The following is a 21,721-nucleotide window of genomic DNA, read 5'->3' as shown; positions in this document are numbered from 1 at the left end:
ATAGAAAGACGTGGGTCTGGAGACTGAGACACAGGGTCCTGTTCTCTGAGACCCACTCCTCCCCCAGGAAGCCCTCCAGGACTCTCCTCCATCCTCAGGCAGGAGCCAAAATGAACAACAAGCTGCTCCCTGGTGGGTAGAGGCTGCTAAGGACTTTATTAACATCCACAATGTCCCCTGCCCACCGTTGTCTACAGCCAGGATGCACCCCTGCTCAGGACAGCCCCTGGTGGGTGAGGCGGTCTCCCCTTCCTCGTCAATGAGGCACCAAGGCCACTGGGCAGACGCGTGGTGCTCTGGGTCCTGGGGTCACCTTGGGCCTCTACACATGCTTCTTTCACTTCCCCAGATCGACCTGTATGCGGGGGCCCTGTTCGTGCACATCTGCTTGGGCTGGAACTTCTACCTGTCCACGGTCATCATGCTCGCCATCACGGCCCTTTACACCATCGCAGGTGCAGCACCCAGGGACACACGGGAAATTGGGAGGCTAGCTGGTGGGGGTTCAGGGCACCTCCTCCTGTAGCCTGGGATCTGGCCAGTTTGAGCCAGGCACATGGGCCTCTGCAGCTGCTCAGCCGGCCTGGTTGCTGTATCCACCTATGCAAGAGCAAGGGGCATGGGTGTGGGACAGCTATCCCTCCCAGAGCTCGGTTGCCTCCCCATTCCTCCCCCGTCGAGGCCAGGCGCTTCTAGCTCTGTCGTCTCCATTTGCAGGGGGCCTGACTGCTGTCATCTACACAGACGCCCTGCAGACGCTCGTCATGGTGGCGGGGGCCGTGATCCTGACGATCAAAGGTGAGGGCCGTGGGCCTATCCATGTAGCAGGCCCCCATGTCGGCACTGGGGGTGGGTGTCCCCACAAGGCCAGGCTGTGGGGCCCTCAGCCCCCTGCCAGCCTCCCCTGAGTGGCAGAAGCCTGTTCCCCTCTCACCCCAGCTGCCCTGTGGCACTTCTGTCACCAGCTCAAGCCGGCTGGGGTTTGGCTGCAGAGCTGATGCAGGAGGCAGGGCCATCCATATCCATGCTGGGTCAGTTATGGGAGGTGGGGCTGTGGGTGGTGTGCCCCCACACCACTGGGAGACCACGTACTTGCCTGGACATCTGCCCCCACTGTTTGAAACCTTGTACAAGACCCCAGAAGTGCTGTGGCAGGCAGGACAAAGGCAGGGTGGGAAGAAAGGGGAACAGGGGTAAGCTTGGGGTCTGTCCTGGAGGTAGTGAGCTCCTCAACCTGGGAAGCATGCAAGAAGAGCCAGGAGGAGCCCATAGAGGGCAAACAGAGGCCTTTACAGTCTCTTCCAGACTCAGACTCTAGGACCCTTATTTAGTGTCTGTACCTTTGCTCTGAGCGCTCACCTCGGCCTGGCCTGGGCTCTGGGTGGGAATGATGCTGGGGGCTGTGGGGAGAGGGTGGGGAGCGGGGCCTGGGGCTGTCTGGGCTTTGTGTACCTGCCTCCTCACAGACCAGGGGCCTGTGTCCCCAGAGCCCACTGCAGGAAAGCACCTGGGCAGCCAGGCCCAGTCTGGTTAGGGGTGGTGGGGCAGTGATCACAGACAAAGCAAAAGCCACAGGCTTCCCTGGTGTCTCAGCTGATAAAGAATCCTCCTGCAATGCGGGAGACCTGGGTTCAATCCCTGGGTTGGGAAGATTCCCCTGGAGAAGGGAAAGGCTACCCACTCCAGTATTCTGGCCTGGAGAATTCCATGGACTGTATAGTCCATGGGGGTCACAAAGAGTTGGGCACAACTGAGGGACTTTCACTTTTGGCCCAGACCCCCGGGCAGACAAAGAACAGTGAGTGGTGAACATGATCTCGGCTCTGGCCAGCTGGCTGGCAGTGTGGCCTTGGTGGCTCCCCTGCCCTCTCGGGACTCTGTTTCCCGTCTCAGAGCCACACCCACCCTGCCCCCCAGCCACTCTCAGCTCCACCAAAGTCTCATCCTTTGGAAGCCCCTGGGTCAGGACATTAGCCCTTCCGACTACCGGGGAAAGTCCTCGAGTGCCAAGGAAAAGACGCGGCTGCGTCCTCGAGTCGACCGTGAGCCTAGCAGGAGGCCCCCTCCTGACCGACGGGCATCCAGAGGCTGCAGGACATGGGGTGCCCACGTGCAAAATGTTCCTTTAATATTACTTTAAATACAAATAAAATAGTCTTTTGAATTCACTTTTTTAAAAAAACCCTCTATCTCCACACCTTTCCAGACATTGGGAAAGGTAATGGGAAAAAGCTGAGTCTCCTGTACTTGTGAGACTCCTGAGTTACTTGTGAGACGAGGGCAGTGGGGCCGGGAGTCACAGCCGCCGGCCACTGACCATCACCATCCCACCCGCCCCTGCAGCTTTCGAGCAGATTGGCGGGTACGAGCAGCTGGCAGAGGCCTATGCCCGGGCTGTCCCATCCAGGACCATCTCCAATACCACGTGTCACGTGCCCCGGGCAGACGCCATGCACATGTTCCGAGACCCCCACACTGGGGACCTCCCGTGGACTGGGATGACCTTCGGCCTGACCATCATGGCCGCCTGGTACTGGTGCACTGATCAGGTGAGGGTCCATGTCACCGCCCTCCCCAATTCCTGCCTTCCAGGGTGCCTGTGGAGGTGCGGGTGGCCCAGGAACCCCTGCACAGTGAGCCCAGGCTGGGCAGAGGCCATGGACGGTGTGGCCCGGGCACGGGGTGCTAGGGGTCCTTGCGGTCCCGGGGGGCGTGGGCTCGCCGTTTAGAGTCAGATGGGGCCCACTGGCTGCCACCCGTCCTGGCCTTCAGGTGCTTTGACTGGGACAGTTTGGAGTACGGGATTCCCAAGGGGCTGGGGTGTTCCTCGGTGGCCCTGCTGTTGGCCAGGGCACTGGCATTTCGGGCTGGCCTTGGGCTCCCAGGACCTGGCAACATGCGGGGCCCTGGGCCGCTCTTGGCCTGCCAGTGCTGGGGGCTTGCCACAGCTGGGCCTGCTTTCCTGCTGGAGCTCTGGGTGCCATCGGCAGTGGGGCAGAACCGCGGCGGTCCCAGGGTCCTCAATGGCCGCGGGAAGCCGTCTTTCTCTCTGGTGCCCGAGGCAGGGGCTCCGTAGTGGTGAAACCGCTGGCCCTGGTAGAGAGAGAGCAGACAGGTGAGACCAGGGGGCTGGAGGCAGCTCCATCCCTTCGTGAGGGCTCTGGCCTGCAGCGAGCATGCCTGGTTTTGCTCTCTGGCCCTGGCCCCCACCAGCTGGGGGTCCTGGACACATTTCCTTCCCTCCTCCGTGCCTGTTTCCCCACAGGTACTACGGGAGTGATCCTGCCCTTATGGTCATATCAAGGCCAGTGCCTGCTCCTCCCCAAGCCCCTGCCCACCTCCCCCATCTGTAAGGGGTCAGATAGGCCTCCACCCGGGCCAGGTCTCTGGTGCCTAGGGGCGGGGTCCCCCTCCCAAGCTGGCACCAGGTGGCCTCAGGGGGCCACGCTCCCTCCCTGGGCAGAAGCAGATGATGCCCTGCCTGCCTGAGGGCTGTGGGTACCTTCAGGCAGCTCTTGGGTGGGAGGGGCCCTCAGGGGCACTGGCCTCACCACTGTCCTTGATTCTGGACCATGGCCCGAGGACCTCACCCTGGAAGTGAGGCCACCTGGCCGGGAGTCGACCCAGCCAGCCACAGTGGAGTGAACGGGGACAGACTTCCTGGGAGGCAGACCCGGCAGTCCATCCACAGGACGGGACACTGAGGCCAGGGTGGGTGCCAGCCGGTGAGGGGCAATCTGCATCTCCCAAGTGTAGGTGTTCCATGTGCTCGTCAGGAGACCCTGTCTGGGCTGTGACTGTGGGACGCAATCCAGGTGGGAAGGATCCTGGGCCTCAGTTTCCCCACCTGTGATAAGTGACGTGACATGACATGGTCACATGCCCAAGAGTCCCTGTAGGCTGTACCCACTGCAGGCGTCTGCCCAGTACCTGAGAGGACTGAGGCCCATCCCAGCTGAGTGAGGGTCTGGATGAAACGCCAGCAGTGGAGGGTGGGCAGGGGGTGCCTGGCAGCCCTGTGGACCAGTCACAGCCCCTTCCTCACTAGGCACCTCTCATTCCCTCCTCGCTCAGCGTGGGCCTGGCATGGCCCTGCGTCCAAGGGCAGGACAGCACTCAGGAGATTCTCCCATGAAGGCCGAGTGAGTCAGCACACAGCCTGGCCTGGAGGTCAGGGCTGGATCAGCCCCCTTCCTGGATAAGAAGGTCACATGGGGAGGCAGAGGCACTGCTGACCCCATGGAGGTCCAGAGTGCCAGGAGCTTGGGGCCATGCCTGGCCTCAGCCCGACCTCCCTGTCCCCCTCCTGCTCAGGCTGGGTCTACCCAGGGAACCACTGGGCCTCGGACCAGATCCCCAACCACGCAGGTACCGGTCCACTGGGTCCTACTCAGCCCCTGATCCAGACAGCCCCACGGTGTGGTCAGCGCCACATAGCAGCTCTGTGTGCTGGGGCCATGAATGCTTTTCACCTTCTTCAGACATTTCAGTCTCCCAGCTCGGCCGCAGCGTGTAGGTGACACTCAGAACCCAACAAAACCAATGAAATAGGAGGTGGGGGCTGGCCAGGCACTGGGCTCCTCTCTGGATGTTGCCGTACCCTCCCACTGCAGCTGCACAGCAGGGAGGCGCACAGACAGGAAGGGCCCTGGGCCTGCCTACTCCGGCGGTGCTGGAGCGCACTTGGTCTCGTCGCAGCTGCAGTTTCAGATGGACCGTCCCTCTTGGGCAGCAGCTGGGTCTGTCTGCAGAGGCCACAACCTCCAGGATCTGCTGCGGACCAGGTGCCGTGTTGAGTGCACAGCCCGTCACCCTCGTTCCCACGAGCTCCTCTCTCGTCCCCATCTCACAACCGAGCATCTAAATGCTCCTGGGCCAGCACAGGGCCATGGGTGACCCTGTGGTGACCCTGAGAGACGCCCACCCTCCATGACTCGCCACCAGTCAGCCAGAACTGGGCTTGACGGTCCACAAGCGGCCTCATCCAGGATGTGCAGCAACCGTGAGGGTCGGGGGTCACATCCCACCTTGCAGGCGAGGACACAGCACTTCGGTGCAGTCCTGTGGCTGAGCGGGGAGAGGGAGCAGCCTTAGGCAGGGCCTTTGTGGCAGCGGTGCTGATGCTGCTGGGGACGGGGCGGTGGTCCTGACCTGGGCTGCGGGGGCACCACTTCTCCAGCTGCGGAGTGGGGCAACCATGACTGTCCTGCCCCCAACCTGGGCCTGGCCACCGAGAGAGTATGGAGTGAAATCACAGAAGACGGCAGGGATTCAGGGAAACGCTCCTGTGAAGAGTGCAGCCCCAGCTCTCGGAATCACAGGACATCAAGGGGAGGGTCTACAGAGAACCACAGCTCACCCCTCAATGCAGACAGGGAAACTGAAGCCCAAAGTGAGGAATGGACTGTCCCAAGTCAGAGCTGGTGGACAGGAGGTGGAACCAGCCTGCCCTGCAGCCCCCGTGCTGCCAGCCTGGCACTGGCCATGTTTTAAGAAAAGCAAAGGCAGTTTATTCTGAGCTGCAGCAGGGGAGGTGGCTCCCATCCCTCACATTTGGCAGAAACTCAGAGGCAAGCAGAGGAGGAGGAGCCTCTCAGAGGCACAGAGGGGAGGCTGGGGGGGCGGGCACTGACAAGAGGCCACCAGCCTGGGGACGCAGGAGGCAGGGACTGAAACGGGACGCCTGTGAGAATGCTCAGGGTGGAGGGATGAGTTGGAGACAACAGTTAGAGAGGCTGCCAGTTATTAATTAGGTCCTGGTCACCTGGGGCTGATCGTTACAAAGTCACCGTGCAGCTTCCTGGGCAGGTGCTGGAAACAGCCATCTGCCTTCCCGCCTGCCTCTGAGAGACATCAGGGCAGTGGTTTCCCAGGCAGGTTGCCGCAGGTTGTGGATGAGAGTACTATATTTTTTTTCTATTGGTCGAGCCACAAGGCTTGTGGGATCTTAGTTCCTCAGCCAGGGCCTGAACCCAGGACTAACTACTGGCCCACCAGGGAAGTCCCAAAGTTCTATTTCTGTATGCAGCTCAGCCACCGTCCATGCGCTGTTCAGTCTGTATGGGATGGGCTTCCACAGTTAGTATGTGTGGGTATGCCTCCAAGGACATGCTTTCGCTTTTGGATCTTGAGGTGACTATAACAAGAAAATTGCACCGAAGCCTAAATTTTCAGGGATCACCATCTCTGATCCAGAGCTCCTTTATCGAGCAAGTTTACAATCTTCAGGGCATTTTCTGAGATGTTTAGAGGGACCTCTGAAGAAGCTCATGACAGTTTCTCTTAAGGGCGCCAAACCCAAATGGGCACCTAGAGGCCTCTAGGATGGACATTTGCAATTTCTAGTCTTTAGAAAATCCACTTTCATCAAAGCAAAGGTTTACCCTAAAACAAAGGCTGTGTCCATGCCTATGCACAACACTGTGATTCTGCACTTGCTCCCCAGGATGTTAACTGTCCCCAAGCAGCAGACATTAGATCAAGTGAGGAGCAGTAGGCACCTAACTACTAGGTACTTGATACCTTCACCCAAGCAAGAACCTGGGAAAAGATGGAGAAAGATCGCATGGAGGAAGCACCTGAGGTCCTTGGTGAAGAACAGGCTATAGGGGCTTCCCTGCTGGCCAGTGGTTAGGCATCCACCTGCCAATGCAGGAAACACAGGGTCAATCCCTGGTCCAGGAAGATCCCACATGCTGTGGAGCAACTAAGCCTGTGCCTGAGGCCCATGCGCCTAGAGCCTGTGCTCCACAACAGGAGTAGCCCCCGTCTCGCTGCAACTAGAGAAAACCCAAGCATAGCAATGAAGACCCAGCACAGCCAAAGATTAAAAAAAAAAAACAAAAAAAAACAGTCTGCAAGCCTCTATTTCCCACGTGTGTCCTTCCCACCCCTTTGCTTTGATGTTAACATAGGTAATTTTCTTCAGTTGATGAAAAGGTGCTGGAGGATGAGCCAGGGAGGGTGGAGTCACCAAGTGAACCCAAGGAATGTTCTAGTGGATTCCATTGGCTGCACCCTTAGAGCTTTGTAAATTGCTCTGTCCCCGCCTGATTTAGGAGGAAAACATCTATTTTAGAGCTCACCCTGACTGGGACCCTGTAATTAATTGCTTCACCAACAGCCAAGTCAGAGGCAACTGCTAGGAGCCACTTGTCAAACTCGTGTGTTTGAAAAATAAGTGAAAATCACAAAGAATTTCTACTTCTGAACTGCAGGAAGTAATTTAAACTGCAGAACAGCAACCAAAAAATACTTGCATTTAAAAGTTATAGACTGCACAACTGTGAACATACTAAAAACCATGGAGTCGTATGCTTTACGTGGCTGAATGGTGTGTGAATCATATCTTGGTAACACTGTTTAAAGTCCCATGTTCTTAACAAGTAGAATCGTGGTGTCAGAACTGGGAGGATCTCAGATGCCATCAGTTCCAACTACCCCTCCCATTCTGCAGATCTGGAAATTAAGGCCCAGATAGGCGTCGCCTGCGGCTGCATGAAAAATTGCCCTCATGTTGCAGCTTCTAGATCCTTCCACAATTGACATGCAAGCTTCCCGAAACCCAGGTCCTAAAGCTCCAGACCTCTGCCTGGGACACAAAACACAGCTGGAACCAGTGTCTACTCCTGACACATGCATGAGCCTGCTGGCCTCTCATGCAACGCAGGAGGTGGCAGGAGGGTTGTGGGGGGTTGGTCGCTGACACCGCTCCATGGTCTTCTCCAGCCCTGACAACTGCCAGAGTGACAGGCCGGGAAGGACCAACACTTCTCTGCTCGACAGATGGGAAGACTGAGTCCTGGAGAGAACCTGGGCCCCAGATGCTCAGACAACCAGCAGGGGTGCAGTCAGGGCTCAGGGAGGGTGCATCCAGGGCTGACAGGTCAGCTTCTATCTCACACACTCCCTGAGCCCCGCGGAGGGGGAATCCGGGGCAGCTGGGACTCACCCCCTCCCCTGCCCCCAGGTCATCGTGCAGCGGTCACTGTCCGCCCGGGACCTGAACCACGCCAAGGGGGGCTCCATCCTGGCCAGCTATCTCAAGATGCTGCCCATGGGCCTGATCGTCATGCCGGGCATGATCAGCCGCGTGCTGTTCCCAGGTAGGACACGCTCCGGGGCGGGTTGCAGGATCCGGAGGGCACCAGGAGGAGAGGCCAAGGACAAGCAAGCTGTTTCCCGGCCTAGGGGAGCGGGGAGGGGTGTGGTCCCTGGGCCACAGTCAAAGGGATCCACACGGAGGTAGCTGGATATGAGGTCTGAGCAAAGACCACCTACTGCTGTGTGACCTCAGGGTGTGAAGGAACACCTCTGTACACTGCCATCCCCTCCTCACAAACTCGGGAACAGACCACCCGCATGACCCTGCACGCTTGTCACTTCTGGGCATGCTACAAGTGTCTTCTTCTGGCTCTTGGTCCCTGGCTCAGGCTGCCTCTGTGGGATGCTGGGTAGTGACCTGCCGCATGTGAGCCCTACCTGGTTGCTACCACCCTCCCACTGTAAGATTTCCCCGTAACACAGAAAGCCATCAGTACCACGCATGCCCAGCAGGTGGCACCTGTGGGTGCTCAGTCCTGGGGATCAGAACCCCGACCCACCTGTGCCTCCTGGTCCACCGGGCGTGCGGCCTGCATTCTCCTCTGGGTGCCCACCTCTTCTCTCTCCTGACCCTGGGCCCATGAGGAGCCACCCAGGGCTCCACCAAAGGTCCCACGGGTAATATGGGGGGCGCTCAGCTGTCGGCGGGGGGGCTGGGCTGGCCCGTTGGCGACCTGCTCTGAGTGGCGCCTCCGGAGACAGGCCGAGCGATCCGTCACCTCAAAATACTCATCTGACACGGAGGAGGAGGCCAGTGAGGCCCGCCGGGGGCCAGGGCCATGGTCGGAGCTGCCCGAGAGGCTGTCCTGGTCACTCAGGGTCACGTAGTCATCGTCATCTTCCTCCTCCTCCCCATCCAGCCCGTTGGGGACCACCTGCCCCCCGCCATCAGGGTCATCCGGGGTCACAGGTAGTTGCCGCTGAAGCACGGCGTGGCCTGGGCCAGCCGTCCTGGGCAGCCCGTGGTCCATCCCGTTGTGGGGTGATTCCTCCTCTGGAGACTCCAGGGCCCAGCCAGCACCACCACCTTCCTGGGCGAGCAGGTCTGCCACTGGGACCGTCCGGGGCTTGGGCACAGGCGGCTGTGGCTGGGCGTCCCCCTGGGGGAGGCTGTTCTCGGCAGGGACGCTGTCCAGCAGGGCGCTGGACTGGAGGGCGGGGCCGGGGTCCTGGCTCTGCCTCCACAGCTGAGTCCCTGCCTGGGACGTGTCTCGGATCTTGATACGGTTCATCTGACTGGGCTGAGGGTTCCAGATGTTGGGGTCAATGATGTTGATGTATCCCAGGATGTCACTGCCAGGCTCGGGATCGGGCTCCACCCACGTGGGCAGGTAGTCGAACATGTTGGCCCGCTCCAGGTTGAGCAGCCCTGGGTGCACGGGCAGAGGAGGCTCAGAGAGGTCTCCTGGGCGCTCAGCGAGGGCTGCGCCCCTCACCCCCGGAGGCTTTGCCGTGTCTTGCTTCTCGGACGATGACTTGGCAATCTCGTCGGCACTCTTGGCCTTGACCAATGCGTACTTGGGGTTGACAAGCTTCTTGGCCACAGTGCCCGAGGGCACCAGCGGGACCGAGGGGGGCAGCACAATGGGCTCGGGCTCAGGCTCCTTCTCCATGGGGATGTCCTTGAGGCAGACGCTGTGCGACATGAGGTACAGCTCCTGGAACTGCCGGTCAAACATCTCCACCACCTGGCCCGACAGCACGGAGATCACGTTCCGATCCGTCCTGGCAGCCGACCACGTGAAGCTGCAACACACAGACTTGGTCAGGTGTGGGGTCTGGGCCCTGGATGAGGGAGTCCTCCCCCGCCCCAGTGCACCCAGAGGCCAGTGTCCATCAGACTGCAGCCACAGAAGGGTTTCAGGAGAAGGGAACAGAGGCAGAGGAGGGGGCCGGAGCCCCAGGGTCAGGCCTGGTGTGGGACCTCAGGCAGTCCCATGCACCAAGCCCCTCCTGGAGGTACAGCCTGGACAGGGTGTGTCATCCAGCACAGTGACTTGTGCCACCATCAGTATCTGCTCGCCCACCTTGTGTGGCTGTGGGTACCTCCCAGCTCCCCGTCCCTGCTTGATGGACCCAGTAGAGCTGGGCCCCGCCAGCCTCATTCTGCCCCCACCCTTGAGAATTTCTTAGAGTGACCGCCCTGTGAGCCTGGCCCACACTCCACCTCCGGGCTGCTGACACCTCGAGGCTGGAACAACAGTCTGGCGGAGGAAAGTGTCATTCTGCCTGCTTCTGAGACGGCCAGGCAGTGTGCGGGCGGGCCCAGTGCCACTCACACCTCAGCAGTTTGGGGACCAGTGAACCAGAATAACCGGGGTGTCACAGGCAGGATTAAGGGCAGAAACCAGCTGGGAACCGGAGCCGCCTCTCCCCCAGCCCCCAGAAAGCCAGAGTCACCTGTAAGAGCCACAGATGGCCCGGTCGCCATCCACGAACATGAACTTCTGGGCCAGGGCACCCTTGAACTTGGTGGCCGACCGCGTGAAGAACTCGGTTCCTCCACTGCTCCGCACCCTGAGATTCTGGGTTGGAGACAGGAGACGGAATTACACCACCCAGCACTGAGCACCCTACCTGGGCCTGGGGAGGGATCCAGGCGAGCGTGGACAGGAAGGATAAGACAGAGGGAGGGCCTAAAGAAAGGGGTAGTGCATGTGTGGGTCCTGGCCAAGTGGGTAGGGGAGGTGGGTCCAGCCTGGGGAATGCTACTGCAGGTCTCCAGCAGGAGGGGGAGGTGGACACGTTTCAGGAAGGTCCAGCGGGTGGCTGGGGGCTGTGTAGTGGGGTATGGGGCTGCCCTGAGGGACCTGGGTCCTGCACTCAGGCAGATCTGTGGCCTTCCCAGCATGGGTGACCGCTGTGCCCACCCCCGCACCCCACCCCCATCTCCCTGTCACCACGGTGTCCCTGTTCCTTGAGCCCTGGAGGCAAGGATACTGGCAACCTCCCCCTCTTCCCACAGAGCCAACCCCCTGCCTGGTTCCCAGGGTGGTTCAGGAAATGGCCATACCCCTCCTTGCTGGGCTGGCACAGTCAGCTCAGGAGCCGGCCAGAGAGGTCCCAAGAGACCACAGAAGGGGAGCCAAGACCCAGAGGGAGTAGAGGGTCACCCAGGCGTCAGAGGCAGACCTGGTCCAGCCCAGCCCCGTGTCAAGGCTAGATTCCTCCTGCCTTTCTCTGGGCGTCAGAGCCCTCCCTCTCTGCAAGTCTGTGGATATGCCGGGATCTGGGGACAGGCTCCCCTCCCATCAGGAGAGCTTCCTGTTTGGAGGGGAGAGCAGGCATGAAAGCCCAGTGGTGGGGAGACCCCAGGGTGGGCAGGGCAGGCCTGGCTGAGACCTGGGGGTTGAAAGGACAACTGAGGGCACCCTGACGTGAAACCTCAGGGCAAGAGGCAGACGGGCTCAGGGGGTGCAAGCATCGCCCAGCTCGCGACTGTCCCAGCTCCCACTCTGGAGGGCTGAGCTCAGGAACTCCATTTTTAACACAAGCCCCAGGGAATCTGAGCCTGAAATCCTCTGCGTGCCCCAGTGACTAGCTTCTTACTCCCTCCGGGGGGGCCCTGTTCACACCGGGGGTGCTGGCCTGTCACACCTTCTGCGACACCCCCATCTGTTGCCCTCGCCCAGTGACAGCTTACTAAGTCATTCACTGATCCCTGCCGAGGTCCCCAGCCCACAAAGGGGTGACCGTGACAACAACCCCGTACTGGAGAGAGGGGAGCAGGTGGATAATGACCCTGGCTGTAGGCAGCCTCCCGGGCAGGCTGGCATCCAGGATGATGTGTGACAGATGAGGACGAGCTAGTCAGGGTGGGCAGAGGGTGAGGCACACCAGACTCAGGACGACAAAGGTCTGACTGAGAGCCGGGAGGGCTCTGGGGGAGAAGGGTGGGCTATGGAGCCTGCAGAGTGGGGCCAGCCAGATGAAAGACCCTATGGGGCAGAAGGGAGCCACGGAGGAATGAGAGTAGGGATCGGGGGGTCCATCCAGGAAGAATGCATGCATTCACAGCGTGCAAAGGCTGACAGTGGCGGGGGCAGGGTTCTGTGCCTGAGGGAGGTGGGCCTGAGTCCGGCTGGACAAAAGAACTGGAGGCTATCTCCACTCCAGCCCTCGGCCCTGGGTACTCCATGTCTGTCCCTTCTGTGACGGGTCGCAGACCCCTCACCTGGGGAGCCCCAGGGTAGGACCTGCAGAGGTTGAGGGGCAGGTTCCGGGGATGCCCACCTGGCCGTGCAGCCCAGCCCAGAAGGCAGATAAACCTCTGCTCCCAGGCTGGCTTCTCCCACTGCTTGTCTGCATACAGCCAGCTCAGCAGGAAGCTGGCCGCGGCCCAGGACAATTAGTGCCCGTGACTTTGCACCAAACACAAAACAGGCTCAGGGACCAGAAGTCTGAACAAAGCTCCTGGAGGCGGTGTGAGGCCTTCCCCTGTCGCCTGTGCCTGACCGCAGCCCTGCTCCACAGCTTCTGTGGGTTCCTGGCCCAGAGCTTGGCACTCTCAGGCCGCAGCTTCTCCTCAGCCTTCAAGGACTGAGGACTTGAAGGACTCCCCTCCCAGCCAGGACTCCCCTCCCACCAGTGTCTGCCCCCACCCTCCCCAAAGCTTGTCCCATGAAGGGCTCAGAAGGTCACCACCTACAGCTCAGAGTGACTCAATCCGTGGGGGAGGCAGGCCTCAGCTTCGCCCGATGCTTTGTATGACTCTAAGTGACTCTGACCCTCTCTGGGCCTTAGTTTCCCTGACTGCATGATGGGGGCCTGGCCTACCACTCCAGGCCTGTCCAGCCCTGGGGCCCAGCAGCAGGCAGGGGCTTGTGGTGGCTCCCCCGCATGGCAGCGCCTGGCTGTTTGGTCCTGGGTGGGGGTGGGTCCGGTCCCATCCAGTGGGGCCAGGCCCAGATGAGGTAACGTCTCAGGAGCTAGGGCTCGGGCGAGCAGAAGTGGAGGATCCACAAAGCCGCATTGTCTCTGAGCCTGGGATGCCCCCAGCAGAGTACACAGCAGGCGGGGGACACAAATGGGTTGCCCTGGCCCTGGGTGATCCCCGGATCCTTGGGAGCCTATTTCCTGATACGTGCGGGGGCAGTGATGGGTCAAAAGAGGAAGATGGCTGGGCAGAGCTTCATCCACCGCCCCAAGGGTGCCACCGCCCCAAGGGTGGATGAACAGGGCAGGGTGTGCTGGGCACGAGGGCTCCACGGAGTCTCCTGTGTACACATGGGGCTGGTGGAAGGCGGGGGAACCAGCCCAGACCCCCCTCTCTGAGCAAGTGGGTCACTCTTGAGCTCTGGTCAAACACAGCCCAAGTCCTGGTGCAAAGGGATGCAAGCTGGCCTCCCCCCGCCTCAGTGTTCTCAGCTGTGAAATGGGCCTGTCCACCCCCTGATGCTGTGAAGATTGAGTGCATAGGGGGAGGGGCTAGGTGCTCAGTGCTGCTCCCTAAACTGGAGGGGACAAGGGGAGCTGTGCCATGCAGTGCAATGGGAGTGGCATCTCCCTTCTCTCTCCCTTCCACTCAGAAAGAAGGAGCAGGAGGGACACAGAGGAGTGGAAAACATCTGGAACGGTGTGGACTCGGGCCCAGGGAGGCAGGGATGCTTGGCCATACACAAGGGTCAGGTGGCTCAGGGAGCAGACTGATTTGCCCAAGGCCTCCCAGAGGACAGGGTCCAGCCCCTAGGGACTGAGGACAGCCTGCACCTGCACCCTGCGGCTTTCACCCTCCAGGCCCTGCTGGCACTTTTTGGGTTGGAGGAGCCATGGGGAGGTCCTGAGACCACCCTGAGCAGGCCTGACGGGTGACAGCAAGTTCAGGCCAGGTTGGGGACAGACAGCTGTGTCCGGGTGCCTTCTTCTAAAGGGTCTGTTTTATGAGGCATGGGGAACCAATACTCCCCCTGGCATCCCCCAGAATAGTGAAGCTGGGATGGGATGCAACCTTGGGGGCAGGGGACAGAGCAGGGGTGGGGTGCTCCTGGCTCCTCCCTGGGGCCAAGCCGATTGGCTTCGTGACATGCTAGGCCAGGCAGTTCTCTGTTGGGGGCTGTCCTGCGATCGCTGAGCAGCATCTCTGGCCGCCACCTGCAAGATGCAGGTATCATAGTGCCCTCCGGGTCACGGCCAGCAAAAAGTGCCCTGAGTCCCTTGCAGAGCCAGGCCAGGGTCTGAGAAAGCAGGTCAGGAGAAGGGGAGGCCCTAGTACCAGGAGAGGGCGGGGACCAGCCTGTCCAGGAGGAGCTGGAATCCGTACATCCTCACCCGGCACCTTCCCATGGCCACCCTGCCTGGGGTTCCTTTGTTCCTCAGAAATGGGTCTAGCCTTCGCCCAGGCGGCTGCTGGTTTTTCCAGTTCAGCTGCACAAAGCCAGCTATCTTTTCCAAGCAGCCAGGCATCTCACAGCTCTGGTGCCATCCTAAGTGGTAACCATGAGCCCTGGCTCCCTGGCCTGGGCACCCCTTAGCACCGAGTCACCCTAGATGTCCCCAGCCCTGGGCATGGGGTCAGAGGCTGGGGTTGTCTTCTCGAGGCCTGTTTCCCATGTGTAGTGTGGGCACTTGTGCCGACGTCCCCTGGGCCTGGGGGAGTCAGGGCCCAGCTGAGCAGGCAGGCGGGGGTCTGGAGACAGCTGGGAGCCTCAGGCTGGGGAGGGGCTGGCGCCAACCCTCCCACCTCCTGGGAGTGGGCTGAGTCCAAGCAATACTGCAGCTGTTTTCAGACTGTGTTGTGTCAGCTCAGGGGTTCAGCTAGGGGGCTGCCCTGAGAGCTAGACGTGAGGGGTCACCAGCCAGACCACAGCTCAGAGGGGCGCAGGGAGCCCTATGGCACTCACACCAGAGCTGGGGCCACGGCTGCCCCAACTGCAGACAGGACGGAAGGAAGTTCAGCACCCAGTGCCCTGCCCCCACAGGCCTACCTAACTCTTCATGGAAGCCCTGCCAAATAAGTGACAATATTCCCAATTTTCAGACCAAAAGGCTGAGGCCCAGAGACCTCAGTGTCTCTGCCCAAGGTTATAGTGCTAGAGGGCAGTGCTGTGGCCCAGGCCTGGCTCCTGGCGTTGCCCTCAGGCTGGTGCCCAGCACGTCCATGGTCATGCGTATGACCCTAGCAGGGACAACCTGCACCCTGGGTCCCATGACCTGAGGGCAGGTCACTGCAGAGCTGGGCAGGGGCGGCGAGCCCGAGGGCGGGCCCCGGGATTACCGGCAAAGGAAGTGCTCCTGGGACAGGTCTGGGCACAGCCAGCCTGCGGGCAGGGAGGCAGGCTCTCGACAAGGTGACACTTGGCCAGGGCTGGGCCCACAGGAGCCTTTGGCTACCTGCCCGAGCTGGGAGGGGGCAGGCTCAGAGGCGAGAACGAGGCGGCCAGGGTCACACATTCCTTCCAGTGAAAATACCCTGTCGACCCACAGTGTTTAGCTCCAGAGTGTGTCACCCTGTGGACCCGCCACCTTCTGCAGAGCAGGGAGGGGGGAGAGGGGCAGGCTGGGCCACGCTCTGGGCTGGAGCCTCACTCCCAGCCTCCTGCCCTCGGCCCAGGGCCCGGGGTTTGTAACTCCTGTTGCTGCCGCAGCCATGTGTTTACCCGTCGCTCAGAGCACCTTCAGAGCCATCATTCATCTGCTTTCACCCTCAAACCACCCAGCGAGGCATCCTGGTGGCCATGGAGCCCTGGAGGCTCTGGAAGGTGGGCCTCACACCAGGAGGTTGGCAGCTGCATGGCCAATACCAGGGTGACCCCCTGCCAGGTGCAGCCTCAGTCCAGGACACTGGGCACCAAGGGTGTATGGCCCCGTCTCCGCCGACCTCCCATCACTGGCTTTTAAGTTCAGCTCCAACTTGGTGGAATGCCTCTGGGCGAGTCACAGGCTCCCTCTGGCCTCAGTTTCCCTCAGCGTCCTGGGAAGTCTGGTCTAGATGGCCTGCCCCACTTGCCCACTTCCGGGAGCTCCAGACACTTCCAGGAACCTGCATCTAGGGTTTCCCTACTGAAAGAGCAGGGGCACTGGAGCCTCTGCACAGACTAGCCTCCTCCCTGTTTCTTCATCTGTATGTGGAGGGAGATACTCAGAGGGTAGACAGCTGTGATGTGTTCAGGGTCCCTGCCGGGCATGGGGCAGGAGTGCAGCAGGAGGGGGCTGGTTGGCCTCTGAGCACAGGAGTGGGCTGGACGAGAGCCCTGAGGCTCTGTGATCTGCTGCCCACAGGACAAGGCCCTTGCGGTCACCTTTCAGAAGCCACCTCCTCCACACTCTGGACCTCCCAGCCTGAGCTGTCCACCCCAGGAATTGGCACTCAGTGCTAATTACACGGCAGGCAGCACAGCAGGCCAACCCCCCAGCGAGACCACATAAAAATGTCCCAACAGCCAGAGACTCACACTGCCCAGACAGCTCACACCCACTTGAAAGGACTCAGCTGGGACAGGGGTCACTGGACAAAGCCGACTAATTATGGGCGCTGGAGCCCAGCCCCTTGTTAAGCAGCCTGGCATTGCCCACGGCATTCTGACCCATCGGAAGCTATGCTCAGCCAGAGGGCTTGTGCTGGCCCTGCGCCTATGCCTTGCTCACTGGCAGGGGTGACACCTGGCAGTGCCCACATCCCCGATCAGTAACGTGGAACGGCCACCCCTCCTGCCGGCTGCCAAGAGGGGGGCCTAGTAACTATATCAAGGGCCCAGGGCAAGGGATGTGACAGGATCCACTGTCATTGGTCTATACGCTGGGGGGTGAGCTGCACACAGGTGCCAAGCAATGGCTCCCTCCACCCCCAAAGTGTTCATCGCTAAGTGATGTCTGACTCTTGTGACCCCATGGACTATAACCTGCCAGGCTCCTCTGTCCATGAGATTCTCCAGGGAAAAATACTGGAGTGGGTTGCCATTCCTTTCTCCAGGGGATCTTCCTGACCCAGGGATTGAACCCGGGTGTCCCACATTGCAGGCAAATTCTTTACCGTCTGAATCACCAGGAAGGCCTCAAGTAAGGCACCAGATGCCATGGTGTCTGAGCAGAAGAGCCCAGTCACACGGGCCATCGACCACTCCATTGGACCACTGAGATCCTGGAGCCCAGAGAGGGGAGGTCACGTGCTCCAGGCCACACTCATCAAAGCAGTGCTGGGAACCCAGGCCCAACCTGAGAATTCCACCTCCATCTCCGGTGTCACTCCCTGGAAGGCCCTTTCTATTCCACTGGCTCCTCAAGTCTGTTTCAACTCTGCAGCCTCCAAGGGAGCCCTCCCTGACCTCAACCCAAGGAAGCTTCCTCTGTTGGGTCCTAAAGACTATGGGTGGATGTGATGTGGAGACAGACTCGGGCTTAGGACTTCCTGAGTTGAAGTTCTCCAGCTGGCATGTGAGCTGCCAGAGCCAAGAGGTGAGCACCCTGTCGCTGGAGGTGAGCAAGCAGAGACAGACAACCACTGCGGCATGGGCTGCTTTGAGACACTGGTGAAGGAGCACCTCACGTGGGCTTTGACACCTGGTGGCAGGTAGTGTCCTGTCCCCAGGGCACTGAAGCAGAGGCCATGTGACCACTTGGTGGGTGGCCCTAGACACAGAACTCTACATGCTCGGCCCCAACCCACATGGCAGCTACTCCAAGAATTTGTCAATGAACTGAAAGACCGGCCAGCTCACCTTGAGGTGTCCCAGGTGCATGCGGGCCCGCTCACACATGTGCAGGAAGTACTTGACATTGCTCTCATCCACAATGATGTACACAGCCACTTTCCTTTTGAAGCCAGCGTCCAACAGGTCCTTGAAGATGTCCACGTCGGTGAACATGTCCATGACCACAGCAATCACCTGTGAACAGGAAGGGAGACCGTCAGGCCAAGCAGCCAGGAGGACAGGTGCCTCCATGCCCACCACCCTCTCCCACACCTGCCCACTCTGGCTCTGCTTCCTGCGGCCTTGGCTTTCCTGGCCCTGAGGCTGCAGGCGTAGGACCGACACTCAGGGTGCAAGATGCCCAGTGGGTGGCACAGGCTGGACTCTCTGGACAGCAGGGGATGGAGGCAGGCCCAGTCCTGCCTTTTCCAGAACACCAGACTGCAGAAAACCAAGCCCAGTGACTGGGAGGTGAGGAATGTGGAGGGAAGGGGAAGGTGCTAAGGAGCCCAGAGGAGCTAACTCAAGGCCCCGCAGTGGGAAGGGGGCAAGTTCTGGGGTTCAAGCCCTGGCCACCCCCACAAAACTGGGTGGCCCTCCCTGCTCCCAGGGCTCAGAGCTCAGTCCTGTTTCCCCTCCTGGGCTGCTTTCCCAACGCCTTCCACCCGCCACCTCAGGAAGCTGAGATGAGCCAGACGTGTCAGCACCAGGGAGGAAGGCGGGGGCTGCAGCCGCCCACTGGTCATCAGTCCCTGGACAGGCTCCCTCGCCGCCACCTCTCCAGTCTGGTTTGGACAGAGTCCAGAGTGCATGTGCTCTTCCTGTCCTCTGACTACATCTGTGCCACAGCAGCAGACCTCAGCCTCGGGACTGGCTCTGCGTAGGACCGAGAGGTCAGAATGCACCCAGCCCAGTCCAGCCGAGACACGCCCAGGCCTGGCATGCAGGGGCCCTGGCAGTGCAGGGCCAGGGAGTGGGGTGGTCAGCAGGTGCCGGGCCTGGCAGGGCTCAGTGGTCAGCAGGCTCTGGCGCTTAGTCTCTCTCCTTTGCCCTCCCCGCCCCACTGGGCAGCAAGGGGAACACAGCAGACCAGGGCCCAGTGCTGCTGAGCCCTCCCACCTGCTAAGGCCAGTGCCACAGCTCCATCCTGGGTCTGAGAGCCCCCTGGAAGAGTCTTCCATCGAAAGGCAGGCAGGGTTGTGCACTGGGCCGCACAGTGAGCTGGGCACACAGACAGGCTCAAAGCAACCAGGCCCAGGGGAACCAGAGTTCCCCCACCCCTGCTAGGAGGGTGGCTTGGCAGGTGGCCCAGGGCCTGCTAGAGACGCGCGCGCACACTCCTGTGAGCTCATGCGGCCCTGCAGGCCCAGCGGGGCTCCTCCCGGGCCCCGGGCCCCTGCTGACGCTGGCCACACGTCTGCACCAGAGCCAGTACTTCTGGGGGCCCCTCCCTGCCCCGCCCACTCTCAACAGACACGCACCCTTCTCACATGGGCCCAGCCAGGGTTCCTGGGGGACCACAACTCGCCATCTGAGTCCCTCAGGGGTGTTTCAGGCAAGCCCGGGGAGCAGAAATAGTCTGTGCAGGGCTGAGGGGCCATGGGGCAGTGGTAGCACCAGCTGAGGGACATGCTCTCTGGCCCCAAATAGGCTGGGGTTTTGAGAGGAAGTGAGCGCCCCGTCCCTGGATGTGTGCAAAGGCCGAGACTGCTTGAGAGGGTGGACGAGAGGACAGATGGGATACAGCATCAGAGCTGGTGGGCTCAGCACACCCTTGGGCTCCACCAGTCGAGGGTGACGGGACCCAGGGTGGGGTAGGGATGGCAGCAGGGACCCTCTCGCCTGGACAACCCCCCACCCCCCGCCCCACGGTGACTCCAGCCCTTCTGCAGGCATGGCCTCACGTGCCAGCCTAGGTCCAAGCTCCACCAACCTTCCCAGAAGGGGACGTACCCTGGGCCCAGGCTGGGGGACATGGCCCAGCAGGACCCACCCTACATGCGCCTTCTCCGTGACACCCGGGCAGGTAGGTGCCCGGTCTAGGCCGCCTGCTGTCAGGCTGGGTTTGCTGGGGCCTGCCCCTCTCTCCCCAGTGGAGCCCCATGGGGTCTCAGGCATTGGGCTCAGTGCCAGGGGTCAAAGGAGGGCTTGTACAGGTGCCAGCAGAGCTGGAGAGGGGTCTTGGTGCTCGGGAGGGTGGGGTCTGAGGCTTGTCCATGGGGGCCACCACCTTTCTCAGAGGCCTGGAGACCTGAGTGTCTGTCCCTAGGGTCAGAGACTCCAGATGAGAACTTGGGGCCCTGTGCCCCACCCGAAGCAAGTTCTGCCCGACAATCGCTACCTCGTCCAGTCCTCAGACATGCTGCAAGGAGCGGGTCATTGCCCCCATTCTACAGACGAGGACACTGAGGCACAGAGCCACTCGTTCACTTGCCTAACGACCTGCTCAGGTGGCCTGGCAGGAAGAGAGATAGAGCTCTGGACCCCAGTCTGCTGTCCAGGATGGGTGAGCTGCAACCTCTCTGGGTCTCAGTTTCCTCATCTGTGAAATGGGGACAATGGTGGGCATGATGCCCAAGGCTGTGCCTGCTGAGCAACCCCAAGTTCCTATGCCCGGTCTGGGTGTTCCACACAGCCTGTCCGGGCAGGCCGCAGCCTCTCGCTGTGTCCACGGGTTCTGAGAGGCAGCTCTGACCACTGCTGCCCCACCTCCCTTTGCACCACCAGCTCAGGGCTCCTGCCTCACAGGCTGACTCTCAGCCTGAGGCTTCTGGCACCCCCGCCGCTGCTCATGAGACCCCACCCCCGTGACCACAGAACCCCTCTTGGGGCAGAGGTGCACTGTGGGCAGGGGAGGGCGGGGGAGAAGGGGCAGTGGTGAGGCGACCCGGGATCTCCACGCTGCTGGAAGACCACGGCCCAGCCTCTGAGCATCTCTCCCCAGAGGCCCAGAAGCCACAGGGGCTCTGACTCCACCGACCCCTCCCTTCACACCCCAGGCCTCGCCTCAGCCGTGCCCACCGTCCTCCTGACCAGGCACCTTCCCCTCCTCCTCCACGCCGGTAACATCTTCCCATCCTTCAAACCCTGACTCAAAGGCTGCTGTGAGCAGGCCCCACGTCTGTGTTTCTGGAGAAGCCATAGCAACCCACTGAGTGGCACGCCGTCTCACCAAGACCTGAGCCTGAGCCCCAAGACTGCATGGGCAGTTTCCCTCTCTACTGGTCCTGCCTGTCCCCCACTCCAAAACCACGGAGATGCCTGCAGAAGCTTAAGGGGCCAGCAGGGGTCTCTCCCCTCAAAGTGCTCCCCAGAGGAAGGGGAGACAGTCACACCCACCTGCCCTGGAGCCCGGAGGTCACCAGAGACATGATGCACGGCAGGCAAGTCCCCAGCATTCACTGGGCACTTTCACACCTCGAAAAGCAAGAGGTGGGTCTGGATCTCTGGGTCTGTCACTAAGGCTCAGGTGGACACAGGATGGTAGCAGTGTGGGCTCTAGACTGTCTTCCCAGAGAGCTGTGTGACCTCAGGAAGGGCCTTAGTTTCCTCGTGGGGTGATGGTAGCACCCACCTGCATGGCTATTGGCAGGTGAAGTGAACTAATGCAGGCACAGTGCCACTCGGGGTCCAGAAGCTGTGCTCAGCAGACGGAACCAACCCCAGCCTTCCAGACCCACAGCACCCTCAGGTGGACAGGCGGGAGATCACTGCTCACCATTTCTGCTTCCTTTTCTGCCAACCGGAGGGCAACCCATAGGAACACTTGGGGCTCGCTGCAGACTGTCCTAAGAGTGGGCTCAGTGCCTTCAAGACCTGGGATTCTACTTCCAGCCACAAGGGAATATCAGAGCCTGCAATTACCCACCTGCCTTAGCAATAAACACCAGGCAGAAAAATCTGTGAAGCCGTGGCCAACAGGCAGCACAGTAAGTGCAGGAACCCTGAGCACAAGGGAGACAAATGAGGTCAGCTGCAGGACTGCCCCAGCC

General features: G+C 60.8%; 2 protein-coding genes across 4 annotated transcripts in view; one reads left to right on the top strand and one right to left on the bottom strand.

Annotated features, from left to right (window-relative positions):
• The window catches only part of SLC5A10 (solute carrier family 5 member 10), a 55,845-nt gene that overhangs the window by 9,181 nt on the left and 24,943 nt on the right, over nt 1–21,721 (top strand). For all 3 annotated transcript variants that reach the window (XM_069542957.1, XM_069542956.1, XM_069542958.1), the window contains 4 exons: nt 350–455; nt 718–798; nt 2,344–2,549; nt 7,970–8,105. In XM_069542957.1, coding sequence (XP_069399058.1) covers nt 350–455; nt 718–798; nt 2,344–2,549; nt 7,970–8,105 — 529 coding nt within the window. The remainder of the gene's footprint in view (nt 1–349; nt 456–717; nt 799–2,343; nt 2,550–7,969; nt 8,106–21,721) is intronic.
• The window catches only part of FAM83G (family with sequence similarity 83 member G), a 31,308-nt gene continuing 9,724 nt past the window's right edge, over nt 138–21,721 (bottom strand). Inside the window, exons 3-6 of the mRNA XM_069542955.1 lie at nt 17,757–17,924; nt 10,504–10,628; nt 8,604–9,849; nt 138–3,093 (exon numbers count right to left, since the gene is read on the bottom strand). Of these exons, the coding sequence (XP_069399056.1) occupies nt 2,686–3,093; nt 8,604–9,849; nt 10,504–10,628; nt 17,757–17,924 (1,947 nt within the window). The 3' untranslated portion in view covers nt 138–2,685. The remainder of the gene's footprint in view (nt 3,094–8,603; nt 9,850–10,503; nt 10,629–17,756; nt 17,925–21,721) is intronic.

This window comes from Ovis canadensis, chromosome 11 (genome assembly GCF_042477335.2).
Source record: "Ovis canadensis isolate MfBH-ARS-UI-01 breed Bighorn chromosome 11, ARS-UI_OviCan_v2, whole genome shotgun sequence".
In the NCBI taxonomy this organism is placed as follows: Eukaryota; Metazoa; Chordata; class Mammalia; order Artiodactyla; family Bovidae; genus Ovis; species Ovis canadensis.
This window is presented reverse-complemented; position numbering and strand designations above follow the sequence as displayed.